Source organism: Panulirus ornatus, chromosome 35 (genome assembly GCF_036320965.1).
Source record: "Panulirus ornatus isolate Po-2019 chromosome 35, ASM3632096v1, whole genome shotgun sequence".
NCBI lineage: Eukaryota > Metazoa > Arthropoda > Malacostraca > Decapoda > Palinuridae > Panulirus > Panulirus ornatus.
The window spans coordinates 9,540,687-9,567,167 of NC_092258.1; the positions used below are offsets into that span (position 1 = coordinate 9,540,687).

At 42.2% G+C, this 26,481-nt stretch overlaps 1 protein-coding gene across 1 annotated transcript; it reads right to left on the reverse strand.

The window, feature by feature from the left end:
- Window positions 1-488: 488 nt before the first annotated feature.
- LOC139760131 (salivary peroxidase/catechol oxidase-like) lies at window positions 489-26,481 on the reverse strand. Its single transcript, XM_071683015.1, has 15 exons — window positions 26,338-26,481; window positions 24,187-24,388; window positions 22,945-23,122; window positions 22,302-22,499; window positions 19,000-19,214; window positions 17,564-17,734; window positions 15,951-16,124; window positions 12,561-12,679; window positions 12,016-12,118; window positions 10,660-10,857; window positions 9,142-9,281; window positions 7,828-7,992; window positions 7,103-7,302; window positions 6,244-6,413; window positions 489-6,037 (listed from the first exon to the last, which is right to left on the reverse strand). Exons 2-15 carry the CDS (start codon window positions 24,380-24,382, stop codon window positions 5,865-5,867), a joined length of 2,400 nt encoding a protein of 799 aa, XP_071539116.1. The 5' UTR covers window positions 24,383-24,388; window positions 26,338-26,481; the 3' UTR covers window positions 489-5,864.

Genomic DNA, 26,481 nt, shown 5'->3' on the forward strand with positions numbered 1-26,481 from the left:
CATTATGCCATCCATCTAAGTAGGGAAGCTATAATCAATAACTTTCTAAGAAATTAAGAAATAATCGGTAGGATTAATGGTCCCACTGTTGACAATTCTTTGTCGAGAAAAGCAGTTCTGAGCTTTATTGCTGTGTACTGAAAATTGTGCGACTGTTGCCCGAACGAGATGTATAAAAAAGGGGGGGAAAAAAATGCTATCCAATATATTTCGGTCAGTAGGATTCTTTTTTTTTCCTGTTGGGATTCAGCTGTCCCCTCTCTCTCTCTCTCTCTCTCTCTCTCTCTCTCTCTCTCTCTCTCTCTCTCTCTCTCTCTCTCTCTCTCTCTTTCCCTCTCTCTGGAGCCGTTCTGACCTTTGTTATTTTTGGGGTAAATCCCTTTCTTTTTTTTTTTTTCATCCGAGCGCCAAACTCATTCTTTTTCTCTTTTTTTTTTTGATAATTCAGTTAGACTAGACTGTTTAGCTTCGTTTTTTTTTCTGACACACACACACACACACACACACACACACACACACACACACACACACACATACACAGGACCCTCATTAGATTAGGTCATTGCAACAGGTGCAACTTCCATCTGAAGAGGTCGGCTGTAGCTCGACCTATAGTATTATAAAGACAGTCAAACGCATCATTGGAAAGTCTGAAAAGACATCAGGCAAATAGAATCACTGAACTGAATTCAAGGGTGGGAAGTACAAGAGACATACTGTGTTGGAGTGATCACACATGGTCAGTCGTACAAGTGAATAATGTAGGTGAAATTAGTCTTTTGTGGGAGATAATCGAATGATATCAGTTTTCTATAGGAGATTACCGAATGATAGGAGATAACCAGATGGGATTAATTTCCCGTAGGAGATAGGCGAATGAAATCAGTTTCCAGTAGGTAGATAACCGAAGGACATCAATTTTCTATGGAAGATAGCCGAAGTATGTTAGTATATATATTAGAGATCTCAAAATCATATTTAAAGAAAAGTATTCGTCGTGCAAATGAGCCTAAGCTCCGATGGCAGTACGGAATTAAGATATACGTATGGTTGTAGTAAATGATTGTAACACATTCACTTGTTTTCTTAGCGGGAAACTGCAGGTTACTCCGAGAGAAAATGCACTTCAGTAATAAACGATACATTCAAATTTGGAAAGAGATCAGCATAAGGTATCCAAGATAATAAGATACGGCAAAAGCAAGTTGGATCTCGTCTGGTAATATCTGCTCCAAGCAACGAGTATTGTGGTGATGAGACAGTAACCAAGAAAACGGGGGAAAATGGAATGAAAATGAGGAAAAAAAGATGGATTGAAATTCTATGTTCTAAATGACGGAAAACTAGTGAGGTTAGTGGTAAATGGAGACCGTAGAGAACTGTTAACAGAAACCATATCCAGTCTATCTTTCTATCAACCTTTTACTGTCATACCGTCCCTAGTATGTCCATGGTACTGATGAAGGACAAATAGCCATGTGGGATAGGACCTGGTTGTCTAAAACTGAAATCCTCAGCCCCAACCCCGCAAGCATACAGAAGGCAGAGGCTTGCTGACCCCTCCTCCTGCCCTAATTGATTAGCCCATACAGAAGGCAGAGGCTTGCTGACCCCTCCTCCTACCCTAATTGATTAACCCATACAGAAGGCAGAGGCTTGCTGACCCCTCCTCCTACCCTAATTGATTAACCCATACAGAAGGCAGAGGCTTGCTGACCCCTCCTCCTACCCAAATTGATTAGCCAGAGGCAAAGACGAAATCAGGCGAGAAGGGGACAAACAAGAACGTATTCGGGCCTTGGCTATCAGCAGCAGTTAAACCATCGGTGATAAACGTGTCGTAGATCATCACCTCAGACGCCCTCTCCTTCCAAAGCCAGGCGAGGGTGAGCGAACACGAAGGGTGAAGGTAGTGCTCAGGAAAGGGATTGTACCGAGTCACCTGTGCAACTTGCCGTGGCCTGTGAACTGAGGCACATGATTCTTCCTTCACCCCAGAGTGTTGAAGGAAATAAGCTTGAGGTGAGGGGCGATGTACTCTTAAATCAATGTGGGTAAAACTACAAGGAAACGGAAATTACGATGCCAGGCGCCCTCGTATGATCACAGTGTCCTGACAGTGTGATTATACGAGAAGGGAAAAAGAAAATATCATAGACCCCCCCAGCCTCACCCCTTGCGGTACCCTGCAGCGTAAGTAAAAGAATCCTGTAAAGCTTATTAGTGTGGCGAGCGATGATGGAGGCGACGGTAATTGCTTCGACACCAGGAAAAAAGATGGACCTCTAAGGCCTTTGCTTTACTCAGGAAGATGTGATCAAAAAGAACAACTTTGAGGTGACTCACTATAGTTTAACGCCTTTGGACTTAGAACAGCAGATGATAAAAATCGAGGCAGCTCATGTGACTCACATGTTCAGAGGCTTGCTGTGGGTGGGAAGGACTGGTGGAGTTTCTTCAAAAATCGCATTTTTCTTTTCATATTTACGAGTGGTCGAATTCTATGTGATATCATGAAATGGCGAAAGGAGGCGTTAGACGATTCTTTTTTCTTCTTCATCACCAGAACCACCAGGACGTAATGATTAAGATTTTCTACACGGATTTACCTCTCTTGCCTTGGCGAGTTAACTTTAGGTAAAAGCGATTGAGTTTTGGAAGAGAAATTCTCTCTGGGCTCACTATTCTGTTCCTGTTCTTCAAAATGGATGATACAGGAGGGTAAGATATCCATCCCCCTTCTCCGCTCCCACCCCTCTTATTCGGCTTCATATAAGATAACGATAACAAGACAATGATAACACATTATGATATTAATTCCACAGACAAATAAGTATAATCAGAGTTTCAGAAGTGGTTTCACTTTACCTCATATGAACTCAGTATCTATCTATCTTCAAACTACATAATGAGATTCATTATACATGAAAACGACCTTGTTGCTGAGCTGGTAAGAAATAAGTAGATCCCTTAATGAAATTATTGTCCTTCCTGGAATTATGTCATACGCTAAAAATACTGTATTGTATATCTAATAACCTGCCACACACTGGGTTACGTGCACTGTTCACTAACCATCAAAGGCCATGTCCATTTGTCACATACTATCTGTATTACTGGCACTGTCCACTGACCAACAAAAGCCAATTCCACTGGAATAACAAAAGCCCAATCCTCCCTGGACGAATTAATGCTAACTTTACCAGACCATCGGAAACCGAGTATCTCTTACCAACAAAAATTCAAACCCTCGGAGCAGCAAAAGCGCCAAAGTCCGCCACAGTCTGACGTGCAACACAGCCGACTGACTCAAGACTCTGTAACTGGGACACAAGATGGAGAGACGCTCGTGCTTTTAGCCACGTCGGTCGTTCCTTTAAGAAACTTGTGTCTAATCTTGAGAAAGCTGCTCAGCAAATGGATGGTTGGTCTTGTAATGAAACACTAAGTCTCCCTCGTAGAAAGGGAATAAGATTTACAAAAAGAATTCAATCTAGTCTCACGAAGATGATTTTGATACTTAGAACACATACTGTGGACAGGGATTAATCTCAAAACTCGTTGCCAAAAAAGGAAAAGAATATCTATACGTTGGACTCAATAGGAAGGCATGATGATAAATATCGAATATGTTTCTCAATCATCATCGAAGAAAAAAAGTCTTTGATCTTGTGAGACTTCTTTGTATTGTAAATGGTGCATATTTGTTATCTTCAGTGATGACACTGCCTTGATGACTATCACCGTCCCATTGTTCGGTCGAGGCAGCCAGCGCTGAAAGCCAGTGACTGGAGGAGCTCTTGGCGAAGTTGCGCGTCTCAATCTGCAAGTTCTCCAAACGCCGCCCCGAGCGCCATTTGCCAATAGGTCTTTACCAACTTCAGGTGGCAGCCTCTGAGGGTCTTCAGCTAGAAAGCGGAAGAGGAGTTTGCACAATGGTCTGGTCGTCCTCATCTTACAGAGGAGCCTGCTTCTCTCCCCTGCTTCTGGTAACTTCTCAACATATGACTGAAGTGATGGAGGCAAACCATATCAAAACCAGAACAAGACATCGTGAATCTGTGTTTCTGTAACAAGCAAAATGACATATTTTTTTTCTCTCCATTACTTTTTTTTTCGTTTGTTTGTAGATAATTTTCGTCAAAATATTCTTTTTTTCATTTGTTGGGATTTTATTACGTGCGTAGAGCTGTTATCACTGGGAAGACTAAATGTGGTGTTCACTTCTACGTAACCCTCAGCTCAGTCACACTCACTACAGGAGCATGATGGTATATGAACGTAAACATCAGAATGCACGATTTTTAAAAGGAATTGTATGAATATCTAAAGAATATATCACTTTCCGTTCGATGGACGTATATTTTCATTCAGCTAATGATAGTCCTCACGAAGATCTTATCTATGTGTGCATGAGTGAGTAAGCGTGTGGGAGAGGCTCTGGGATAGAGAGTGAAAACATCGTTCTAGGGAAGACCCAAGTATATTCATATCTCTCTGTGTACCTGTAAGAGCAGACTTAACACTGTGCTTCTGAATCTATTTTGTGTGACTTTGTTACCAGTTTAGCTGGGAGTGGTAAATAGATTCCTCCATCTGTTTTCTACGAGCCACGTCTACACTTAGGTGACGTAAATGATCATACGTCAACCGATATAGACGAGTGAGGGACCAGGTGGTCATTTTTTTGGAAGCCTGCCTATCTCCAAAACGATCAAAGTGGACTTGATGATTTTTCTTTAATTTATGATTCTTGTCCCACAAACTGACGCGACAAAAGAAATATATATAAGAGAACAATGCATACACATGTGAGAAAGGTCAAATACAGAGGTTCTATTTTTTTTTCATGTATGTGGACCAATTAGAGACACTCGCTGTGTCTGTGGACCAATGAGAGACCCACGCTGTGTCTGTGGAGCAATGAGAAAGCTACCCCTAAAAATGTCATTCAAGTTATCACTTTTTTCCCCTTGGAAGGACGACTCTAAATGACAAAGTCATCAGAGACTTTTTCCAAGGAAAAAAAAGATGTCATGAAAGAGGTCGGGCCATCTCATCCACCATCTTGCTCCAAGGGTCGTACACTCATCGGGGTCCAGGGTCATACTGTGGTGGTTACCAGTCCATAATATCGTGGTCAGAGGTTGTATAGTCGTGGTTCATCGTCTCTTACCATCATGGTCGGAAGTCATATTGTCGTCTTAATGAGTCTAACCTACGAGGTCAAGGTCGTACCGCCGTGCTCAAGGCGTTTTTGCTTTGAATGTGTTTCTTTTCGTCTTCAGCGAAGACAGTCACTTGGTTAGAAGACCCCGAGCTCTGCCGTAGCCTATTTCTCTTACAGAGCCCCTGTCGTCGTTCCATATGACTGACGAACTTCACCTGCGTCTTTCTTTAACTTTTATATGAAATTCTTATGTTATCTAAAGGCTGTTTAAATCCTCATTTGCTCAATGTTGTACCTAACATTTGTTGATACTCATTGACAATTTCTTGAATATCTATTTGACTATATCCATTGGATAATCTTCCAGTCTTCGAAAGGGAAGGGTCGATGTTTTGGATCGAAGCGTTCATTTATCCAATTGGTGACATGGAAAGAATTAGAGAGTAGTTTAACATGCTGGTAGACTTCCTGATGGATGAGGCTGAACCTTGGGATGATCTAAGGAGTTCCTATATCTTCCAGTGGTGCAACTAAGACACGCAGATGGTATGAGGAGCTGCTAGATTTTCCAGTGATGCAGCAGTTTGAGGAGCTGCCAGATCTTCCAGTGATGCACTTGAACTTGAGGATTACTGAAGAAATTTCTGGACCTTCCAATGGATGAGACTGAACTAAGAGATAGTCTGAGGAACTGCTACTCCCTCCAGTGGTAGAGGCTGAACTTGGGGATGCACTTGGAGGAGCATTGTAACACGGGGTTGAAGGCACTGGTCACCTCCAAAGGCCATCGCTGGATGGAACTGATCTTTGGCAAGTTGTCGCAAATGATCCTCGCCAAAGACACCTGATGGATTTCCCTCAACTGGTCTGGAAGGGTAAGAGGCCGTCAATGGTGAGTCTCACCTGATGAAGGTAGTGCTCAAAACAAGATGGAATGGAGACTTCCAGGTGATACAGTACAAGAAAGATGGGAAAGTAGCGTAGTAGAACCCCCCAGCGTCCGTGAGAAATGTTCTAGATACTAAATGTTCTCACACATACGCCAACAATGGCCCAATGGCCTTCTGCCTCACCTGTGGTGAAGGATCCCGAGCTGCCCTTGTACTCGTACCAGAAGCGGTCCGCTATCTTGAGCCTAAGGAACTGGTCAGCAATGAGACAAACGAAAGTGGGACCTAACAGACCGCCCGGTACTGGCTTCTCCGCCAGACCTCCAACGAACAGGTCTATGTCATTCACGCTTCTGAAACAGAAAAGAAAAATGAAGAAAACACATATTCACTTGTCCTGGAGAAAAAAAAATGCTAATCATACAACATGAATTACTAAGAGCAGTTGTGTATAATTATGAATGATGAGAAATTTCAAAGGTCGGCCAGTCCTTGTTTTTCCTCGAGTGTTTCTGTCCTAAACAGATCCATATGAACAACACATCATCAGGAATGTCCATGATCACAAGAGCATCCATCACATATCTCACAGAAGTATAAAGACTGAGGAGAAAGTAGCATTCCTTTTCCCCAATGCAGGACACCACATAATGAGTATATTAACCTGACATATTCCTTCATCCTAGAAGTCCCTGATTGCTCAAGTGATTCTAGTTCGACCAAATCGAACACAGAGTGTGCTATGATATCATCATCGCAACTGATATGAAGGTAATTGTGATCAAACCAAGCTTATCAAACCAACTGTAATCACGCAGTTCACCTAACATTTTGTTGATGATAAAAGCAGACGAAGTCATTGTTGCTGCGTTAGTGGAATGATTAGATTTGTTGCAAACATTTGGCCACGGAATCTTAGCCAAGCTCCCGAGTTAATGAGAAGAGCTGTCGAGTTTCGGGGAAGAATGAAGAGTGGGTGTATTGTGAGGTCCATGGAAAGAAATGAGGTGATTTGCAGAGAGCACAAGGAATGAGATCTGACCTGTATATATTTTTGATGATGCGGAGAATTTGGGGGTCGAAGTACTTGGCCAGCTGTTTGAAAGTGGAGACGTTGGGAAGGCCACAGGCTCTTCTGACGGCGTTGTAGCCGGGGATGCCGTGGTCACGGCCGCGATGGATGTTGAAGGCCACAAGATCCAGCCCAAACTGCTTCTTCATCCGGAAGAGCTTGCCAGTCACCTGCCAGCCCCCAGTGAGTCAAGATATAATACCTGATCATCTGTTTCGCCGGCATTGCCAAGGACTGAATTTGAAATAAGAGTTCAAAACGTAAATTTCATGAAGACTTTTTAGACACTACGACGTTTGTATGACTGGTGCTACCGCTCAACACTGCTTTACGACCACTGGGCTCGAAGACACAATCCTGATGTATGATGGCCTTTGACTTGACTGTCAGGCTCTCATACCGCAAGGTCACACCGTCGTTGCCAAGTCGCTGAGCAATGACTCGAAAGAGCTGCTTATCAAAAGTGCCAATAGGTCGACGGTATATGATCTTAAGAATGTGGGGAAGGATGGGAAAGTGAACCACATAAATTTCACACACGAAAGAACTTAAGGCAGCCGGAAGAAGTAGAAGGTTATTCAAAAAAAAAAAAAAATCACAGTGGAGGAAGGATTTGAGACAGAGAGAGAGAGAGAGAGAGAGAGAGAGAGAGAGAGAGAGAGAGAGAGAGAGAGAGAGAGAGGTTCTCTACCCACCTCGAGCGTGAAGAGGGTGTCGACCACGGGGACGCTTTGCGCTGCTTGACCTCGCACGTTCCTCACGGAGAAGCCCGAAGTGTATATGGCGAAGGGTTTGAAGATCACACTGTTCAGGCTTTGTGCGGTGGTTGTACCGTTGGCTTTAACCTCCAGCATGTTAGTCTGGACCCAAAAGTGAGACATTGAACAATGTATCTTGATCATCCCGGTCAGAACTGGTATCAGTACACACACACATACACACACACAAACAAACACAGGAATATATATATATATATATATATATATATATATATATATATATATATATATATATATATATATATTGGAAATAATCACAATTGGGCGCGTGATCAAAAAAATTCCTTTGAATCCACGGGGAAATGAAACACGATAAGTTCCCAAGTGCACTTTCGTATAATAATCACATCATCAGGGGAGACATAAGAGAGAAATATACCAGTCAGTTGATATACAAGGAACAGACGTAGCTAGGATGCTATTTGGTAAACAAGTGACTACCCGAATGGAGGTCGGGTGCGTTCAAGTCTGGCAACATGCGTATCATTGATTTACTATGTGGACATGGAAGAGAACTGTTTGCAATTTTTATCAGCAATAAAACTATCCAATTTGTATAGACCTTCACTGGTATTAATGTTACGATTCTTTATGAAATTTAATACACGAAGAATTGTAAGATTAATGTTAGTGAAGGTCTATACAAACAGGATTACTATGTTGTTGATAAAGTTTTTGAACAGTTCCCTTTCCTGTCCTTATAATAGATTTTGTGATACGCATGTTGTCAGACTCGTATATCAACTGACTGGTATATTTTTTCCTCGTATCTCCCTTGATATATATATATATATATATATATATATATATATATATATATATATGTATATATATATATATATATATATATATATATATATATATATATATATATATATATATATATATATTTCATTTATTTGTTTATCTATGTACTTATTCATGTATATGATATCTACACTCTCCGCTTGTATCTTCCTTCGCAGTCCAAACCCCCATTCCCCCTTACACACACACACACACACACACTCACACACACACAAACACACACACTCACACACACACACACACATATTCCAAACAAACAGAGCTAAAGCACATCAACTCCCGCTTATGGTTACTCATCATCCTTCACTGCCACTCGTGCATCTACAGTCCTCATTCACAATGACTATTCATACTCGTCCACAACCCCTCCATCCACACTTATCCACGAACCCACCCACCGCCCACGTGAAGTGTATCCCTCACCGGGATCATACTGTGGCCGAAGCGGAATGCAGCCGAGGCGAACTCGTTGGAGACCCCAGGGTGAATGGTGGGGTCGTAATCTTCAGTGTGTTGGCCATCTCCTTGAGGAAGTAGTCCAAGGCTCTTCATGATGCCAGGCCCTGCCAAACATGTCTTGAGTCAAATCAATTTGCATAAGGCGAGATCCTAAACATTGCTTAAGTTTAGAAATCTAGGTTTCCTAGAAGAAATCCTCCAGTAAAAGGGCCTCGGGAACGTAGAGACAACGAAGGTTCATATATCCAGGACACGTAACACTTCGTCAGTATGACTTACAAAAAGAACATAACAAGACAAGATCCTCAAGACTTCATTCGCGAAAGGCCAATGGAATATTGGTGATTAACAAAAGTTTGAGTGTTTAGGAAGCTTTATCTGGGGTTTTCTCTTTTGTAAAAGATTCTTGGTTTATCGTCAAAATATGCAGTCTTTTGATAGAGCCGTTTACGTATATTGTCCATCAACATTGGTGAATACGGCATTTACAAATGTTCGAAAGGGATTACAATGGGTTTTTTTTTCTGATGTTGCAAATTTGAGAACTCAGAATGAGCTATTTTTTTTTTTTTTTATATATAGTTGGCCAGCCAATATTACTGTTCGTCACGCTATAGTTCCTGACCTGAGTAATGGACTTGTAAGGGCTTTAATCATACATGGATAAGTTTTCAACATGATACTAGAACACTGACAGAAGGCAGGAATGAGCATTCCGAATTACGACACTCTACAGGCATACGTTAACTCGTCTACGTATATGTTTGACGTCATTCGTCCCTGCCAGACCCACAGTGTGGACAGCAGTGAACTGTACGGATGCTCATCCGGCAGGGGGGTAATATTCAGAAATCTACGGGGGGAAAAGTAACGAAGATTTGGCTTTAGCATCCAGACTGTATCTAGAACAACACATTTGGAGAAATCAAAAGAGAGACATGTCGTTTATAGCAGGATAATAATGTCTTTTAAATGTTCAGAAGAAATCCAAAGCATTTATCATACTCAAATTAGGGTGTGCAACGCCAATTTAATCAGTTGACAAGGAAAAGGCAAAAGCTTAAACGGTGGACACAAAAAAGACAATACTTGATGTAAGTGAGGCCAGATGGTATGGATGAACCCACTAAGGAAGGGAGAGAGGGGAAAGGGAGGCAGTATAATAGCTTTCAAAATTTCTAATCGATTCAGTAGCGAGGATAATGATCACTTCGAAGTAAGCAGGAAGTGCTCAAGTCAAAGACATAATAAGAAAGTAATTCAACAACGAGTTAGGAGAGTTGTAAGGAAATACTTCTTCAGAAGCTGTGGGTCATCAGAGATAATGTATTAACACACCGGAACTGCTCAACTACGGGGCACAAGAAGAAATTGGTTAAAACCGAGTTAGAAAAGGTGTGAGGAAATACCTCTATAGTAGCTATGAGTAATGAAAAGCGTATATCCACACACACATCCATGGTCTCCCTCTCTCTCACCCACCCACGACCAGTGGTAGGTACTCGTTGTAAGTGATGTGCTGCATCTGGGCAACGACGATCCTCCTGGCCTCCTGGTAGAGCCTTTCGTCGTCCCAGGAAGGGTTGAGTTGCTTGAGACCTCTGGCCAGGCGGTTGTGCTCCCGTACTAAGATTGTTGTCAGCACAGCCAGCCCTATCTGTTCGTTCACCCGAACATCGCCTGTAAGAGCGATGGATCTAAGTGGCAGCCTCCCCAGGCGTGTGGTAAGTATCGTCATAACTAGGTAGTGGTATAGGTAACGATCGCTCTAGTGATCGATCGTTAACTGCCCCAGGCGTGTGGTAAGCATCGTCATAACTAGGTAGTGGTACAGGTAACGATCGCTCTAGTGATCGATCGTTAACTGTACCTCAGGTCCACCAGGAAATAAGAGAACTTGCTTAGTTACCAGTTCACCCATTTCACGGTCGACCTGAGGCAATACTAGGTAATAGATCACTGTTGCAAAGCTATAATAACTCACAAAATACGGGCATCTTATTTCAGAGTCACACTTCGAACTCATATGCACCCAGGTGGTTCTCGATAGAAATGAAGGTTCATTTGTGTGCGAAACATTCCTGAGTGTCCAGTGGACAGTGATTGTCTTATGTAGCTCATTACTGCTCAGATTCTGGTCTGGCAAGACTTTGCACAGCTCGATCCCTTCCGCCTCCTGTTCTAGCTCTATATAATTCCACCTCTGAACACAGTACACATACCTGATACCATCGTGACATCTATTCTGACCTGAAAACCTGACAAGACACAAATGGCCATGTTTGCTTCTGAAAAAGAGGAATATTTTGTTATCCACAGTTCGAATATTCCACTCCTCTGAAGAATCATTCCAAATATACAAAGGAGTGATTCGGTCATGTATGGCGTACTGCACTCACATCTGATAAGGCTCTCCCTAAAGAGAGTTGAGGCCGATACAATCCGATTTAGCAACCCAGTCTGCTTTCAGAATTTGATCCATTTTCTACTACGGCACATTTCACTGTTGGTTCATTTTCCCCTCCTCTACAGACATTGGTTTGTGTTGAACTGGCTGCTCATGCGCCCCCACCTAGACCAAGTGATACTCAGCAAGCTACCTCGTCACAAGATCACTCCATGGCCACTGGCAAATAAAGGGTTGGGTATCTGCTTCTTCCCCTGCACTAATTAACTGCTGGCACACTCGTTTCTCATCTCCTTCCCAACACTTCATATCTCATTACGAAATTGCCATTTGAACTCTGTAATTCACTTGATCATTGAACGATCTAGAAATACAAAATTTATCTAATGCCTCCTTGAGTGTGAAGGGAAGCAACAACTCTTGACACCAACCTGCTTTGAAGCACAGTTTCCCTTGAAGCGTTTGTTCCTTGGTGTTGCAATCTTCGTTCATGTCGGTGGAGGGTGGGAGTAGCTCTTGCCCGTTCGTCGACAGCTGAGGAACGAGGTGTAGGTGAGATGCAAGCCGCAATGATTGTACAGAATGGTGACTCGTGCCTACATCATCAGTAGTCACTGACCTCAACAGCAGTGTCGCGCCAGCAGACACCAAAGCTCATCAATACCCATCAGTATCTCGTCAGCGCCTGGTTCCGTCACCAGCACCCATCTGTGTCACCTGCAACTGCCTGTGTCATAAGCACCCACCACTGTCACCAGTACCCATCTGTGTCACCAACACCCACCACTGTCATAAGCACCCACCACTGTCACCAGTACCCATCTGTGTCATCCAGCACCCACCACTGTCACCAGCACCCACCACTGTCACCAGTACCCATCTGTGTCATCCAGCACCCACCACTGTCACCAGTACCCATCTGTGTCACCAGCAGCCACCATTGTCACCAGCACCCACCATTGTCACCAGCACCTACTTGTGTCTCGAGAAGGCCATCGGTGAACGTTCTCAGGTCCTCGGTTACGTTTTTGGTGGAGCCATACACCTGGGAGACGTCGAGGAGGCTAGTGAGTTCGTTCAGTTGATCTCGAGGTCCTGCAGGAGATGGAGAGGCCTTAGAACTGCTAGTTTAGTATAACAAACTTCCACACTAGCATGAAGATCTTCCTCTCTAGTGTGAGGAGCTTCACTTGTAATATGAGGATTCCTCCCTCTAATGTGATGACTTTCTGTTTTATTCTGCTGTGAGGAACTTCCTCTCTAGAGTGTGAGGTTTTCCCTTCTAGTATGAGGACCATTCTCTCCAGTGTGAGGATTGTAGCCCTTGCTTTGTCGTAAGGATCTTGCCCTGCTGTCTAGTGTGAGTATCTTCCTCTCTACCCAAGTATTAGGACCTTTCTTTCTACTCCACACTACACGAGGACCTACTAATTCGTACCGATTGTTCAACAAGAGCCTGAAAATTTATGAGGACATTTCCCTTTTGTTCCCTTTTGTTTATAGTTTGAGTCACACGATAAACGTAGTTTCGCGCGCCACAAACAACAACGAAAGTTTTCAGACGTCGAAATATTTTCCTTAGGTTTACATCGTATTTCCCTGAGCCAGGAAACTATTTGCTGTTTTGCAATACTCATCCATAACGCACTTTCCAAAGCATGTGAGAGATTATTCAAGTCACGCACATATATCCAGCAAGTTGCAACATACATGTACATGTTTGATCTAATGTACATATCTAACCTTTAACTCGTCCACCTACCTTTCCTTTGAATTCATGGTCCAAGATTAGCATTATTCGTAGTACTCCGTCGGAACTTCAGTACACATGAACATACCCATCTCTACCCTTATGGACATAGACCTCCCCTTTCACACACTCCGTAATGCATTCAAGATGTTGGCTTCCTATCTCATCCCATGCCTCACTTTAGTTCTCATAGTTGCAACCGCAGCAAAGTCCACTCTTAGGGAATCAAAGATCTTCCTCCATGTCTTCTGCTTTGAGACTTGCATTCAGATCAACCCGTTCCACATCTCTGCTGCACCTTATTATCTTACTCTTGCTCACCTCTACCCACAAGGCTTCTCTTTACACACATTCTCCTAAACTTTTGTGACCATCTTTTAGTTTCTCTCCTTCGAGTCTGCCACCAGGGCATCTTTATTTTCAAATACCCGCCTAACCAGTACCTCCCTGTATTACCAGCACCTCTCTGTAATCACCAGCACCCTCTCTGTAATCACCAGCACCTCCCTGTATCACCAGCACCTCTCTGTATCGCCAGCATCCACCAGTGTCACCAGCATCAAGCAGTGTCACTGACTTATCTTCCACGTCTCCATCACCCTCAACGTACAGTAGTTTTGTCACTTATTCCACGACCCAGTCCATAACTAGACTGAAGACCTCTCAACCCCCACCTCCCCTTTCACTACCCCGTCCATGACGAGATTAAACAACCGCAGTGACATCTCTCATCTTTGACGCAGACTCAACTTCACAAGAAACCATTCATTCTCCATCGTTTCTACACTTTTATATGCCTTTCTCTGCCGGTGCAAGCTCCTAACTACAATTAACAATTTGTCATTCAACCCATATATTCGTATCATCATCCACAAGGCCTCTTTGTCATCGCTATCATAAGTATTCTCCATATTCATATAAATGACACGTTCTTCTCTTTATTCTACCCAATATTTCCCACACAAACTTTTCAGAGCAGACACCTGGATCACTCATCCTGTTACAACTCTTGAAGCCACATTGCACCTTCCCAATCAGATGCTTTGTGTATGTGTATCCTGCCATCCTCCCAGCAACCACTCTCTCACACCTTACCAGGTAAAGTCAGTAGACTAATACCTCTGTAAATCGAGCAGTCACTCTTGGTCACCCCTCACCATTGCATACGAACACAATATTTGCCTTTTGCCGTTTCTCATACACCTTTTCGTGAGCTATGTAAAAATCCAACAGGCTGGCTAACCAATTACGAGCACTGTCCCTACCTTTCCTCAGAAGCTCATCTGGGATCCCATTCACTGTTTTGCCACAGTTCCTCTTACACAAGACTTTCATTACCTCTTGTCTTTTCGCCGTGACTCTCTTATTTCGCATCCCACCTCGTCCCAAACACACCAAATCCGCCTTCTTGTAACGCGTTCACAGAATTTGACAATACCCATTCAACTTTTTCTTTTCCTTTATTGTTTTTTAACCTTTTGTTTCCCTGTCACCACCGCCCCATCTAACCTAACCTAACAGACGCTCCCAATTCTCTCTTGTTTTCCTTACAGAATTCACCACCTTACAAATCACTTTCTTATTCCCTTTGAAGTTCATTGATGCTCTCTCACCCCAATTCTCCTTCGTTTCCCTTTTCTTAGCGTTCTTGTTGACCTTCCGTTCTCTTGCATTCATCCCACTCACAGAACTTCTACCCTATAGATACTGTCCATACACCTTCCTTTCTCTTTCACTGACAGTTAAACCTCCTCATCTCACTACTCACTATATATATATATATATATATATATATATATATATATATATATATATATATATACATATATATATATATATGTCTTATCATTGCTTGGCCCCCTTCTCCGTTCCTTCTTTTGGAAAAATGAAAAACGAGAAGGGAGGATTTCCAGCCCCCCTGCTCCCATCATTATTGTTATCATTATTATCATTGATATTATTATTATTATTATGCTTGTTATTTTCTTTATCACACGTGATCGCCTTTTCCTACGTTAGTGAGGTAGCGCCAAGACACAGACGAACAAAGACCCATCCACTCATATACACACACATATATGCACATACACAGCCATATATATATATATATATATATATATATATATATATATATATATATATATATATATATATATATATATATATATATATATATATATATATATGTATGTATATATATGTGATTATCTATTCTTTAGCACTACGGTAGGACCCTTGAGTACGATGGCTTGGCACCTGACCTTAAGGGTCAGGTTAGACACATAATCTTACCCCAGGGGTCGTGTTCTTGTGCTCAAGTGGTAATGTTAACTACCCTACATGTTTTCCTGAGCACTCAAGACATTGGCATGTACACGCACTTGGCATATGTGAGAGTTAGCAATCACTGTGAACTTGAACATCATGAAAGAGTAACATTGAATGTCAATAGTGCGTGGCCAGGAGGAACAGTGTAAGGTAGGAGGGAGACATTCTTTGTCATAGTGTTAAGATACAAGGTGTTGGTGTGGCACATAAGCTTTACAGGCGTTATCTGTGTGTGTGTGTGTGTGTGTGTCAAGCATGGCAGTTAGCACCGCGTGCGTTGTATCTTACCGAAATTACACCTATGTGCGGGGCTGGAGCGGACGAACTCCATGCAGGTCTCCCTGTAGGCGCCGTAGAAGGGGTCGTCGACGGGGATGTCGATAGGAGCACACTGTGAGTGGAGGAGACTCGGATCTTGCGTCACCTCCTTCGTACAGCATGGGATGGAGGTGCCGTTCTTCCCTGTATGATACACGCCATCATATGCAGGCGTCAATGCGCCCTGTATAACCACAGTGTCTGAGAAATGAGGTTACTACAGACGCAACACCAGAGAGGGATTGTACTAAGGGCACTGTGCTATCGTGATGGAGTACCACATTGATCACACTATACTGGTAATGCACCATGCGTACCACACCTCTAACCCTATACCTGTCAACAGAACCTATGCACAACGCACCACAAAACCCTGAAGACGAAGTACAACTTCAACTAATCTAGGTCAGTGGACAGACAGACTGACTCGTTGTTCAAAGTCTTTCTTATTTATTGATATTTTTTTTTTTATCTACCACTACGAGTCACATGAATGTACTTTTGGAAGCAGACAGAGGAGGTATTCAGTTTTTCTTAGTTAATGTAAATGGCGCTTGATATAATTATCATGTCGATATGATATAGCCATACATAGAATGTATGGGAAATTAGTCTTATCATACATACGTTTAGCAAGATATTTTTGTGAAAGGCTTCAAGAAACACGTAAATACATAGAAAAGAAAACGATATGATTACCGATAGAATATAGACTGAAACTCTATCTATTTTAGCGAGTGTCATTCCTTAGCCTCAGTAGGAAAGAGGCGAAATGAAGCTCTTGATAAGATCCTATTGAGGCAGAGTCGATGGAATGTTTGGAAAGATTCAGAGCTCAAAACCCAAGAAGGAAACACCATCCGGGCAGCTGACTGACTGGAATAGTCAACCATCTGCTTCATGTAACTACCTGTGACTGCACTAAGACATAGCAAACCGTATCAGTGCTACTGGCTATGAACATCCTACAAAGAAAATGTTACATGAATGATTGAGGACCGGATGCAGTGAGAGCGTTATATTCGTGGAGGTGGCGTGAATGGAGATTAGTTTCACTTCATAAAGCAACTCTATGTGCAAAGTGAACAAGTCAGAAGCACTTCTGTAAGTGCCGAAGTTAACCCTTCGCTTAAACACGTATTTGGTACAGCGTTTTATCTTCGGTGATGGGGGCAAGGTGAAGTGTCTTACCTCGGGTGATAGGACAGCATGAAGTGTCAGACTTTTGGTGATGGGTGAAAGATGAAGTTTCTGACCATAGGTGATGGGGACATGGTGGTGTCCAAACTTTAGTGATGGGGCAAGATGCAGTGTCTTACCATTGGTGATGGGAGCAAGTGAAGTGTCTAGACTTTCGAAATGGGGGCAATGTGAAGTGTCTGACATTTGGTAATGGGGGGCAAGGTGAAGTGTCTGGCATTTGATATTGGAGGCAAGGTGAAGTGTTTAAGCTTTGGTGATAGGGACAAGGTGAAGTGTCTAACCTTTGGTGATGGAGGCAAGATGAAGAGTCTAAAGTTTGGTGATGGGGTAAAGGTGAGGCGTCTAACCTTTATAGATGGGGACAAAAGGAAGAGTCTGACCTTTGGTGATGGGGGTAAAGGTGAGGTCATGGTCGATGAACTGGCCAAAGGTGGTGAAGAGCATGGTCATGCAGGAGGACCTCCTGGGAGTCTGAAGGTTGACGGATGTGCTGACGAAGCGAGCGTTGGGCAATTCTCCTCCGTCAGCTGCACGACGCAGGGTGCTGACTCCTGTAAGAACACACATGACTACACCTGCTCTCGTAGCAACAATGACTATAACACCGCTTCTATAATAACAAATACACCAGTTCTCCTGCAACAAATAACAACATACGCACACACACACATTGAATATATATATATATATATATATATATATATATATATATATATATATATATATATATATATATATATATATAGCGTAGGCTATAGATAGGGTTGTGCGGAGGAGGGTGGATGTGTTGGAAATGAGATGTTTGAAGACAATATGTGATGTGAGGTGGTTTGATCGAATAACTAATGAAAGGGTAAGAGAGATGTGTGGTAATAGAAAGAGTGTGGTTGAGAGAGCAAAAGAGGGTGTATTGAAATGGTTTGGTCACATGGAGAGAATGAGTGAGGGAAGATTGACAAAGAGGATATATGTGTCAGAGGTGGAGGGAACGAGGGGAAGTGGGAGACCAAATTGGAGGTGGAAGAATGGAGTGAAAAAGATTTTGAGAGATCGGGACCTGAACATGCAGGAGGTTGAAAGGTGTGCAAGGTATAAAGTGAATTGGAACGATGTGGTATACCGGAGTCGACGTGCTGTCAATGGATTGAACCAGGGCATGTGAAGCGTCTAGAGGAAATCATGGAAAGTTTTGTGGAGTCTGGATGTGGAAAGGGAGCTGTGGTTTCGATGCATTACACATGACAGCTAGAGACTTAGTGTGAACGAATGTGGCCTTTGTTGTCTTTTCCTAGCGCTACCTTGCGCGGGGTAGGGGGAGGGGGGGGGGGGTGCTGTTTCATGTGTGGCGGGGTGGCGATGAGAATTGTTGAGGGCAGCAAGTATGAATATGTACATGTGTATATATGTGTATGTCTTTGTATGTATATGTATGTATACGTTGAAATGTATAGGTATGTATATGTGCGTGTGTGGGCGTTTATGTATATGCATGTGTATGAGGGTGGGTTGGGCCATTCTTTCGTCTGTTTCCTTGCGCAATCATGGTAACGCTGGAGACAGCGATTAAGTATAATAGATGAATATATATATATATATATATATATATATATATATATATATATATATATATATATATATATATATATATATATATATATATATATATATATAATGTCTAGGAAGCCCTGGTATCATCAAGGATTGCCCTCCAGGAAGACTTGATAATACTGAAGAAGGTCCGTTGCCATTATCTGAAGGCAGGACCCACCATTACCACTGTATGGGGTAGGATAACAGACCCAGGTGAAGGACGTACCGTCTCCATAGTCTGCGGGCAAGACCCGCCTGTGTGGGGTGAAAGAGGCACCCCAGAGAGGGTTCTCCAGATTATTGCAGGTGCCGTCTGGCGTCCTGTAGGGGCTGGAGGCGTTGCATGGTTCTGCTTCAGGCCGGAGCATCTCTGGCTCGCAGAATATCCGCTGCTCAAGCAGTATCATGTCCACAGTCAACACTTCCTTAGACAACTTCAGGCTGAAAAGGACACGTAAAAAAAGTCATCAGTGGATATCAGAAATGAGTGGAAGGGATTCCCGATCCAGAGTGACGTTCATAAATCAGAATATGTAGCCATACATCTATGGAATATTTCTTTAATATCCCTAGGATGAGAAGGAAAGAAAACTACTCACGTAGTTTTATGTATCTCGATATTTCTCTGTGGTTTAACTTCACGTCTATACGACCCTTTTTGAAACACTGACATCATCTCGATCCAGTTTAATCTATCCAACGAAGCACACCTTTCCATCCCCCCCTCTCCCTTAAAGCCTCCATCACTCCATCCTTTCATCCTTCATCTCATCCTTTCACTTCCCCCTACCATTTTCTCCCTGTACGTCCATCACATAGATCCTCTTTGTTCATCTCTCATCACTCATCCTCTCCATATATCCAAACCTATGCCACACGTTGTAGTCTTACATAGCAACACAGTATAAGTTTAAACCGATTTTGGATATCTATTAGTCTTCTTAATCCCTCTTCCTTACCTCACCGTTTGAAATACTGTTCAGCTCCTAAATAGCACAGAACTGCCCTTTCGACCTGAACTAGAAAGATATCCGGTACGAGCTCGGGTGGTTGTCGTTACAGTTTATACATTTCACAGTCCCAGATTCATAGCTGTCGGTGACACCCTCGTCGCTTGATCACTTCCCCACTTCGAAATGAAAATCACTCTCGATTGGAATTTCTCACTGCCTCAGATAACTTTCCTAACGCTCCAAGTATACGTAATCCCTTCCGCTAAAGATCTCTATTAATCTTACCATACACCATATGCTTTATCCAGACTGATAAATGCCATACACAAACCCTACTGTTTTGTTAAGTATTTCACACACACACACACACATATATATATATATATATATATATATATATATATATATATATATATATATATTCCTATGAGTCCACTGGGAAAATGAAGCACAATAAGTTCCCAAGTGCGCTTTCGTGCAATAATCACATCATCAGGGAAGACACAAGAGAGAAATATAAGTCAGTTGATATACATCGAAGAGACGAAGCTAGGACGCCGTTTGGTAAACATGCGATTGTCCAAGACAGACAACGAGCGTTCATAAACTCATTTTACAAATTTTATCAACAATAAAGTTATCTACTTGTTACGTTTCATTTTCCCGTGGACTCATAGGAATATCTTGATCACACGCAGAATTGAGATCCTTTCCAATATATATATATATATATATATATATATATATATATATATATATATATATTATATATATATATATATATATATTAAATATATATATATATATATATATATATGATATATATGTGTGTGTGTTGTGTGTGTGTATTTATATAATGCATTTATGTAATGCTTGGCCAGCTAGTGAATCTGCTTACGTCATCGCTCGCTTGTTCAGTGCATATGTTTGCTAAGGCTGAACATCTGTGTGCTGCACAGACACACACACACACACACACACACACACCACACACACACACACACACACACACACACACACGACACACACACACACGCGCGCCACACACACACACACACACACACACACACACGTAACACACACACACGCACTACACACACACACACACACACACACACACACACACACACCGACGACACAGGGTACACACTCTCACACCACACACACTCACACCCACACACACACACACACACACACACTTCTCTAGACGTGTGCAAATGGAAAAGATTTATAAATGTCATGTACTCTTACACAGCATATTTCGCACCTTTTCTTAGAACAACAATACATCTACAGCGAGCGACAGCCATTTTTACAACTGATCTTACTGTTTTGAGCATAATGAAATGCATGACATGAAGAGATTGAAGTGTGAAGTAATATGACGCACTGCATAAGGCTCAACTCTCTCAAGTGAATACGTTGTATTAAAGTCACTACAGTCTTTTGCATAAATGTAGAATATAATAATATGTACATCTAAACGCAAATTTCACAGGGCCATATATGTTTGCAGAGTGTGTGTGTGTGTGTGTGTGTGTGTGTGTGTGTGTGTGTGTGTGTGTGTGTGTGTGTGTGAATCCCTGAAGAAGGTATTGATGATTTAACCATTAATGGTTATAACTTGATGATGACAGTCTTAATTGTCCCTTGAAGTTAGTCGGTAAGGCTAGAGTTGAAGTAACCAACCAAACCATACTACTATTTCTTTGAAGTCGACTTAGCAGTTTGGGTAATGTGTGGTCAACAGGGTCGATTACAAGCTTCCTACATTAATTGGCGGGATTAAAGAGCTAACAAAACCTCAGTGGAAAGTTATGTGGAGTTTTAAAAAGAGAAACTGTAAGAGCGTGGAAATTAGAGGCGTGAAACATGATTAGGTCACTTTTACTGTAAGGAAAGAATCCTATTCGCTTATATTCTTTTTACTTTCGTGAACGTAGATGAGACAAAACGAGACGTAGTTTGAAGGGAGGATAGAACAGACGTGAAAGAATGCAAATTTGAAATATCAGTGTACGAGGGTATTGGTCGATTTGTTGAAGAAAAGGATTTTGAATACAACGTAAGTGTCAAAGGAGGGAGGAACACTATTATTGACGTGGAAAGGAGAGGTTGATCTATCCCTAATCATAAAAAGGGACGGACTAGAGACGTGCTGAAGGTGAGAGAAATACATTCAGAGAGGAAGATAGAAACATGAGACACATATGCAAAACCATATCATAAGCTTTCGCAAGAAGAAGAAGTTTTGCGAGTTTGACCAGTCAAGTCTACAGCAGTGCCAGCCTTGGCGACCGTGTGTGTGTGTGTGTGTGTGTGTGTGTGTGTGTGTGGAGGAAGGGTGTGTAAGACTGAAGTGGAGGTGCATGACATCTGAAAAGGATATTCTCAATATATATATTTGTATATATATATATATATATATATATATATATATATATATATATATATATATATATATATATATGTGTGTGTGTGTGTGTGTGTGTGTGTAGAGAGAGAGAGAGAGAGAGAGAGAGAGAGAGAGAGAGAGAGAGAGAGAGAGAGAGAGAGAGACTCACAAACCACGTACTTTTTACTCATAGCTTCTGTAGAGTAATCCATGATGATGCCCATCGTAGAGAGCATCTTAGACATGGGACTGAATCTCCTGAAGCTTTGGTGCCTGTACGCTGACGAGTCCTTGGGGACGTAAATGTTTTTCTCGTAGAGCGTTTTCTCTGTCTTCTCAGTGTCTCGAAATTTGTCTATCCCATAAGACAACGCCTCTCTGGGAAATAAAAGAAGCTGCTAGTGGGACTCATCCTGGAATTACAAGATTCGGAAAGTCGGAACGTTCCAGAGAAGAAAGAAGTCCCCTAAGAGGAGGCTTTCCTAGGAAAAGAAAAACTCTCCGGAAGAGAAAGCCACCCTGAGATAAATAGTGCCTGTAACATAGCCCCATCCTGGGAATAAAAGAGATGAGCTTACTTTCATTTCCATTCCTCTAGATGGTCTCATTACCACAGACGCTTTTGGCAGATTAAGTCATCTTTTCACACCGGGTCACACTTCGCCTCTGCTTCCTCCTACACTTGGGTCTAACTTTATCCCATGGTTGGAGATACATAATAAAATTACGATTTCCCTCCACCTAACACTGGGGTACGATGAGTTGAAAAAATGAGTGACTCCTACGCTATAAGGTACCTCATGAAATGTGACGCAACACTTACTGCATATCCTCGTCTGTGATGACGTTTGTGTCGAATTCACTGTGCTTCCAGGAGTTGCTGTTGTCTGGAAAGGCGTCCGTGTTGGAGGACGTGTTGTGAGGATCTGTGTTTGGTGGGTCGGAGGCCTCCCTATGATTCCACTGTCCAGTTTGCCAGTGCCTCAGGTACCACTCCTTGTCTAGAATGTGGCATATTATATGGTACTCAATAAGTGAGCAGGATTTGTTAGAAAATATATATCTAAAAGGTATTGTATTAAGAAGATATATACAAGATGAATGAGATCAAGGTAAACCTGCAGGTTTAAGCGCATTGATATGACAATTTACAGATTTCTAAACTTTCTTTAACCTACTCTTGAAAATACCATGTTGTCTTTATGCTACTTTCACAACACCTACTCAAATAGCCATCCAGTTGAGCAACATGTAATCATCCACATTCTCCTTTAGTAACATCTGGTCATCCACAAGGTATTTCAGAAACATCTAGTCATCTAAATACTATCGAAGGACTACCTATCCATCCAAATGCTACTTTAGGAACACCTGATTCTCCACATGTTACCTATGAACGCCTAGTCGTAAACAAATACTTGAGAAACACCAAGCCAAACACATGCTACTTTAAGATAACCTATTCTTCCATATGCTGCTTAAGGAACACCTAGTTGTCTGCATACTACATAAGGAACGCCTACTCATCTACATGCTGCTTTAAGAACCCCTTTTCCACCTCATGCTACTTAAGGAACACCTAATCGTGAAGTACCGTTTGCTTCACTAACCTCTCTCTGTCTATAATGGTAGGAAGGTGCATTTTGTTTCAATAGCCTGTCTTCTGTCTATAATGGTTGGTTGGGAGGTGCTTTACGCTTCACTATCCTGGCCTCATTATCATTCTTTTCTCCGTCTAGCATTGTGGGTGAGAAGAAGCCTTTGGCTTTATTATCCTGTCTCCATCTATAGTGATGGATGGAGAGGAACCTCCAACTTTGCTATCCTTTTCCCCAATCTATAGAACATAGGAACTTAGGTTACTATTACAATTTTCCACCAGAGAAACTCGTCACAGACCATCAGGTCTCCTGATGTTTGGCTTTCCTACATGTTCTCATATATGCTCAGTTCAACTTATAAGACACCTACAGGGGCAAAATGTTTAACCCCCCCCCTTTGTAAACAATTAAACCTGCGGCTCAAACAACAGCAACACCACACCACAACAACAATTCTAACTCACCTTTTAAGGGCCACATACGAGAGACGAGAAACTTCGAGTCGTGATCAAGCGAGATGTGAGCGGTCAGTTGATGAGGTTTCCGAAGAGCCAGAGGCACAGATTCTTCACAGGACACGATTGTGGCACTCAAGTGCCTCCCATGCATTACAATAGCGACCATCATACACACCACAGACCGGTAGCTGATGTCGACCATTTTTCTCTGGCAAGATTTGAATTCGGAAAATGCAACAATTTAAAAGAGAAAAAAAAAGGGGGAATTCTGATGCATAAAGTTTGTGATTACAGGATAGACAATATCATACTTAAAGTGGAATTTTGATAGATATGACATGCCGCGGAACCATCTTTCTTCTTCGACGGTCATTCACATGGGTGTACGATAATCACTAGTAGATGTACGGCATTAGGTGCTGGCTGCCTGGCATCATGCAGTTGCAATGACAGACGTAGGACAATATCTATTATATATGGAACCTTTTTATCACCACACATCTCTCTTATCCTTTCATTACTTACTCGATCAAACCACCTCACATCACATATTGTCCTCAAACATCTCATTTCCAACACATCCACCCTTCTCCGCACAACCCTATCTATCGTCCATGTCTCACTTCAAACATACCCATTCTTGCTTTCCGACATAACTTTCTCACCTTCCACCTTCCCTAAACCTTTTCCCCCTCCCCCACCCTGTGACTCACTTCCGCTTCCTTGGTTCCATCCGCTGCCAAATCCACTCCCAGATATCTAAAACACTCCACTTCATCCAGTTTTTCTCCATTCAAATTTACCTCCCAATTTACTTGTCCCTCAACCCTACTGAGCCTAATAACCTTGCTCTTATTCACATCTACCCTCAGCTTCCTTCTTTCACACACTTTGCCTAACTCAGTCACCAGCTTCTGCAGTTTCTCACCCGAATAAGCCACCAGCGCTGTGTCATCAGCGAACAACTGACTCACTTCCCAAGCCCTCTCATCCACAACAAACTCCATACTTTCCCCTCTCTCTAAAATTCTTACATTCACCTCCCTAACAACCCCATCCATAAACAAATCAAACAGCCATGGAGGCATCACAAACCCCTGCCGCAAACCGACATTCACCGAGAACCACTCACTTTCCTCTCTTCCTATTCGTACACATGCCTTACATCCTCGATAAAAACCTTTCACTGCTCCTAACAACTTACCTCCCACACCATATTTTCTTAATGCCTTCCACAAAGCATCTCTATCAACTCTATCATATGCCTTCTCCAGATCCATAAATACTACATACAAATCCATCTTCTTTTCTAAGTATTTCTCACATACATTCTTCAAAGCAAAGCACCTACCTGATCTACACATCCTCTACCACTTCTGAAACCACTCTGCTCTTCCCCAATCTGATGCTCTGTACATGCTTTGACCCTCTCGATCAATACCCTTCCATATAATTTCCCAGGAATACTCAACAAACTTATACTTCTGTAATTTGAACACTCACCTTATCCCCTTTGCCTTTGTACAATGGCACTATGCATGCATTTCGCCAATCCTCAGGCACTTCACCATGAACCATACATACATTGAATATCCTCACCAACCAGTCAACAACACAATCACCTTCTTTTTTCATAAATTCCACAGCAATACCATCCAAACCCGCCGCCTTGCCGACTTTCATCTTCCGCAAAGCTTTCACTAATTCTTTTCTGTTTACCAAATCATTCTCCCCGACCCTCTCACTTTGCACACCACCTCGACCAAAACACTCTATATCTGCCACTCTGTCATCACACACATTCAACAAACCTTCAAGATACTCCCTCCATCTCCCTCTCACTTCACTACTACTTGTTATTACCTCCCCATTTGTCCCCTTCACTGATGTTCCCATTTGTTCTCTTGTCTTACGCACTTTATTTACCTCCTTCCAAAACATCGTTATACATGTATGTATATATATATATATATATATATATATATATATATATATAGAGAGAGAGAGAGAGAGAGAGAGAGAGAGAGAGAGAGAGACAGACAGACAGACAGACAGACAGACAGACAGACAGAGAGATACACTCCTTTGCCCAACAACTAACGTGTGTCGTCTATCTACAAATTATCTTTTAAAGTATGAAGGAGACGTGAAACTTACGGGGAGAAATCAGCGTTAAAGGGCCAGCGAGGAGAAAGTGTTCGCTTGCTGGAGTCAGGAAGGTTACTAGAGAAAGGGGAGAGTTAAATCCTGTGTGTATGTGGAGGAAACAGGTGCACGCTGCTCCCCTTATGATTATTAAAC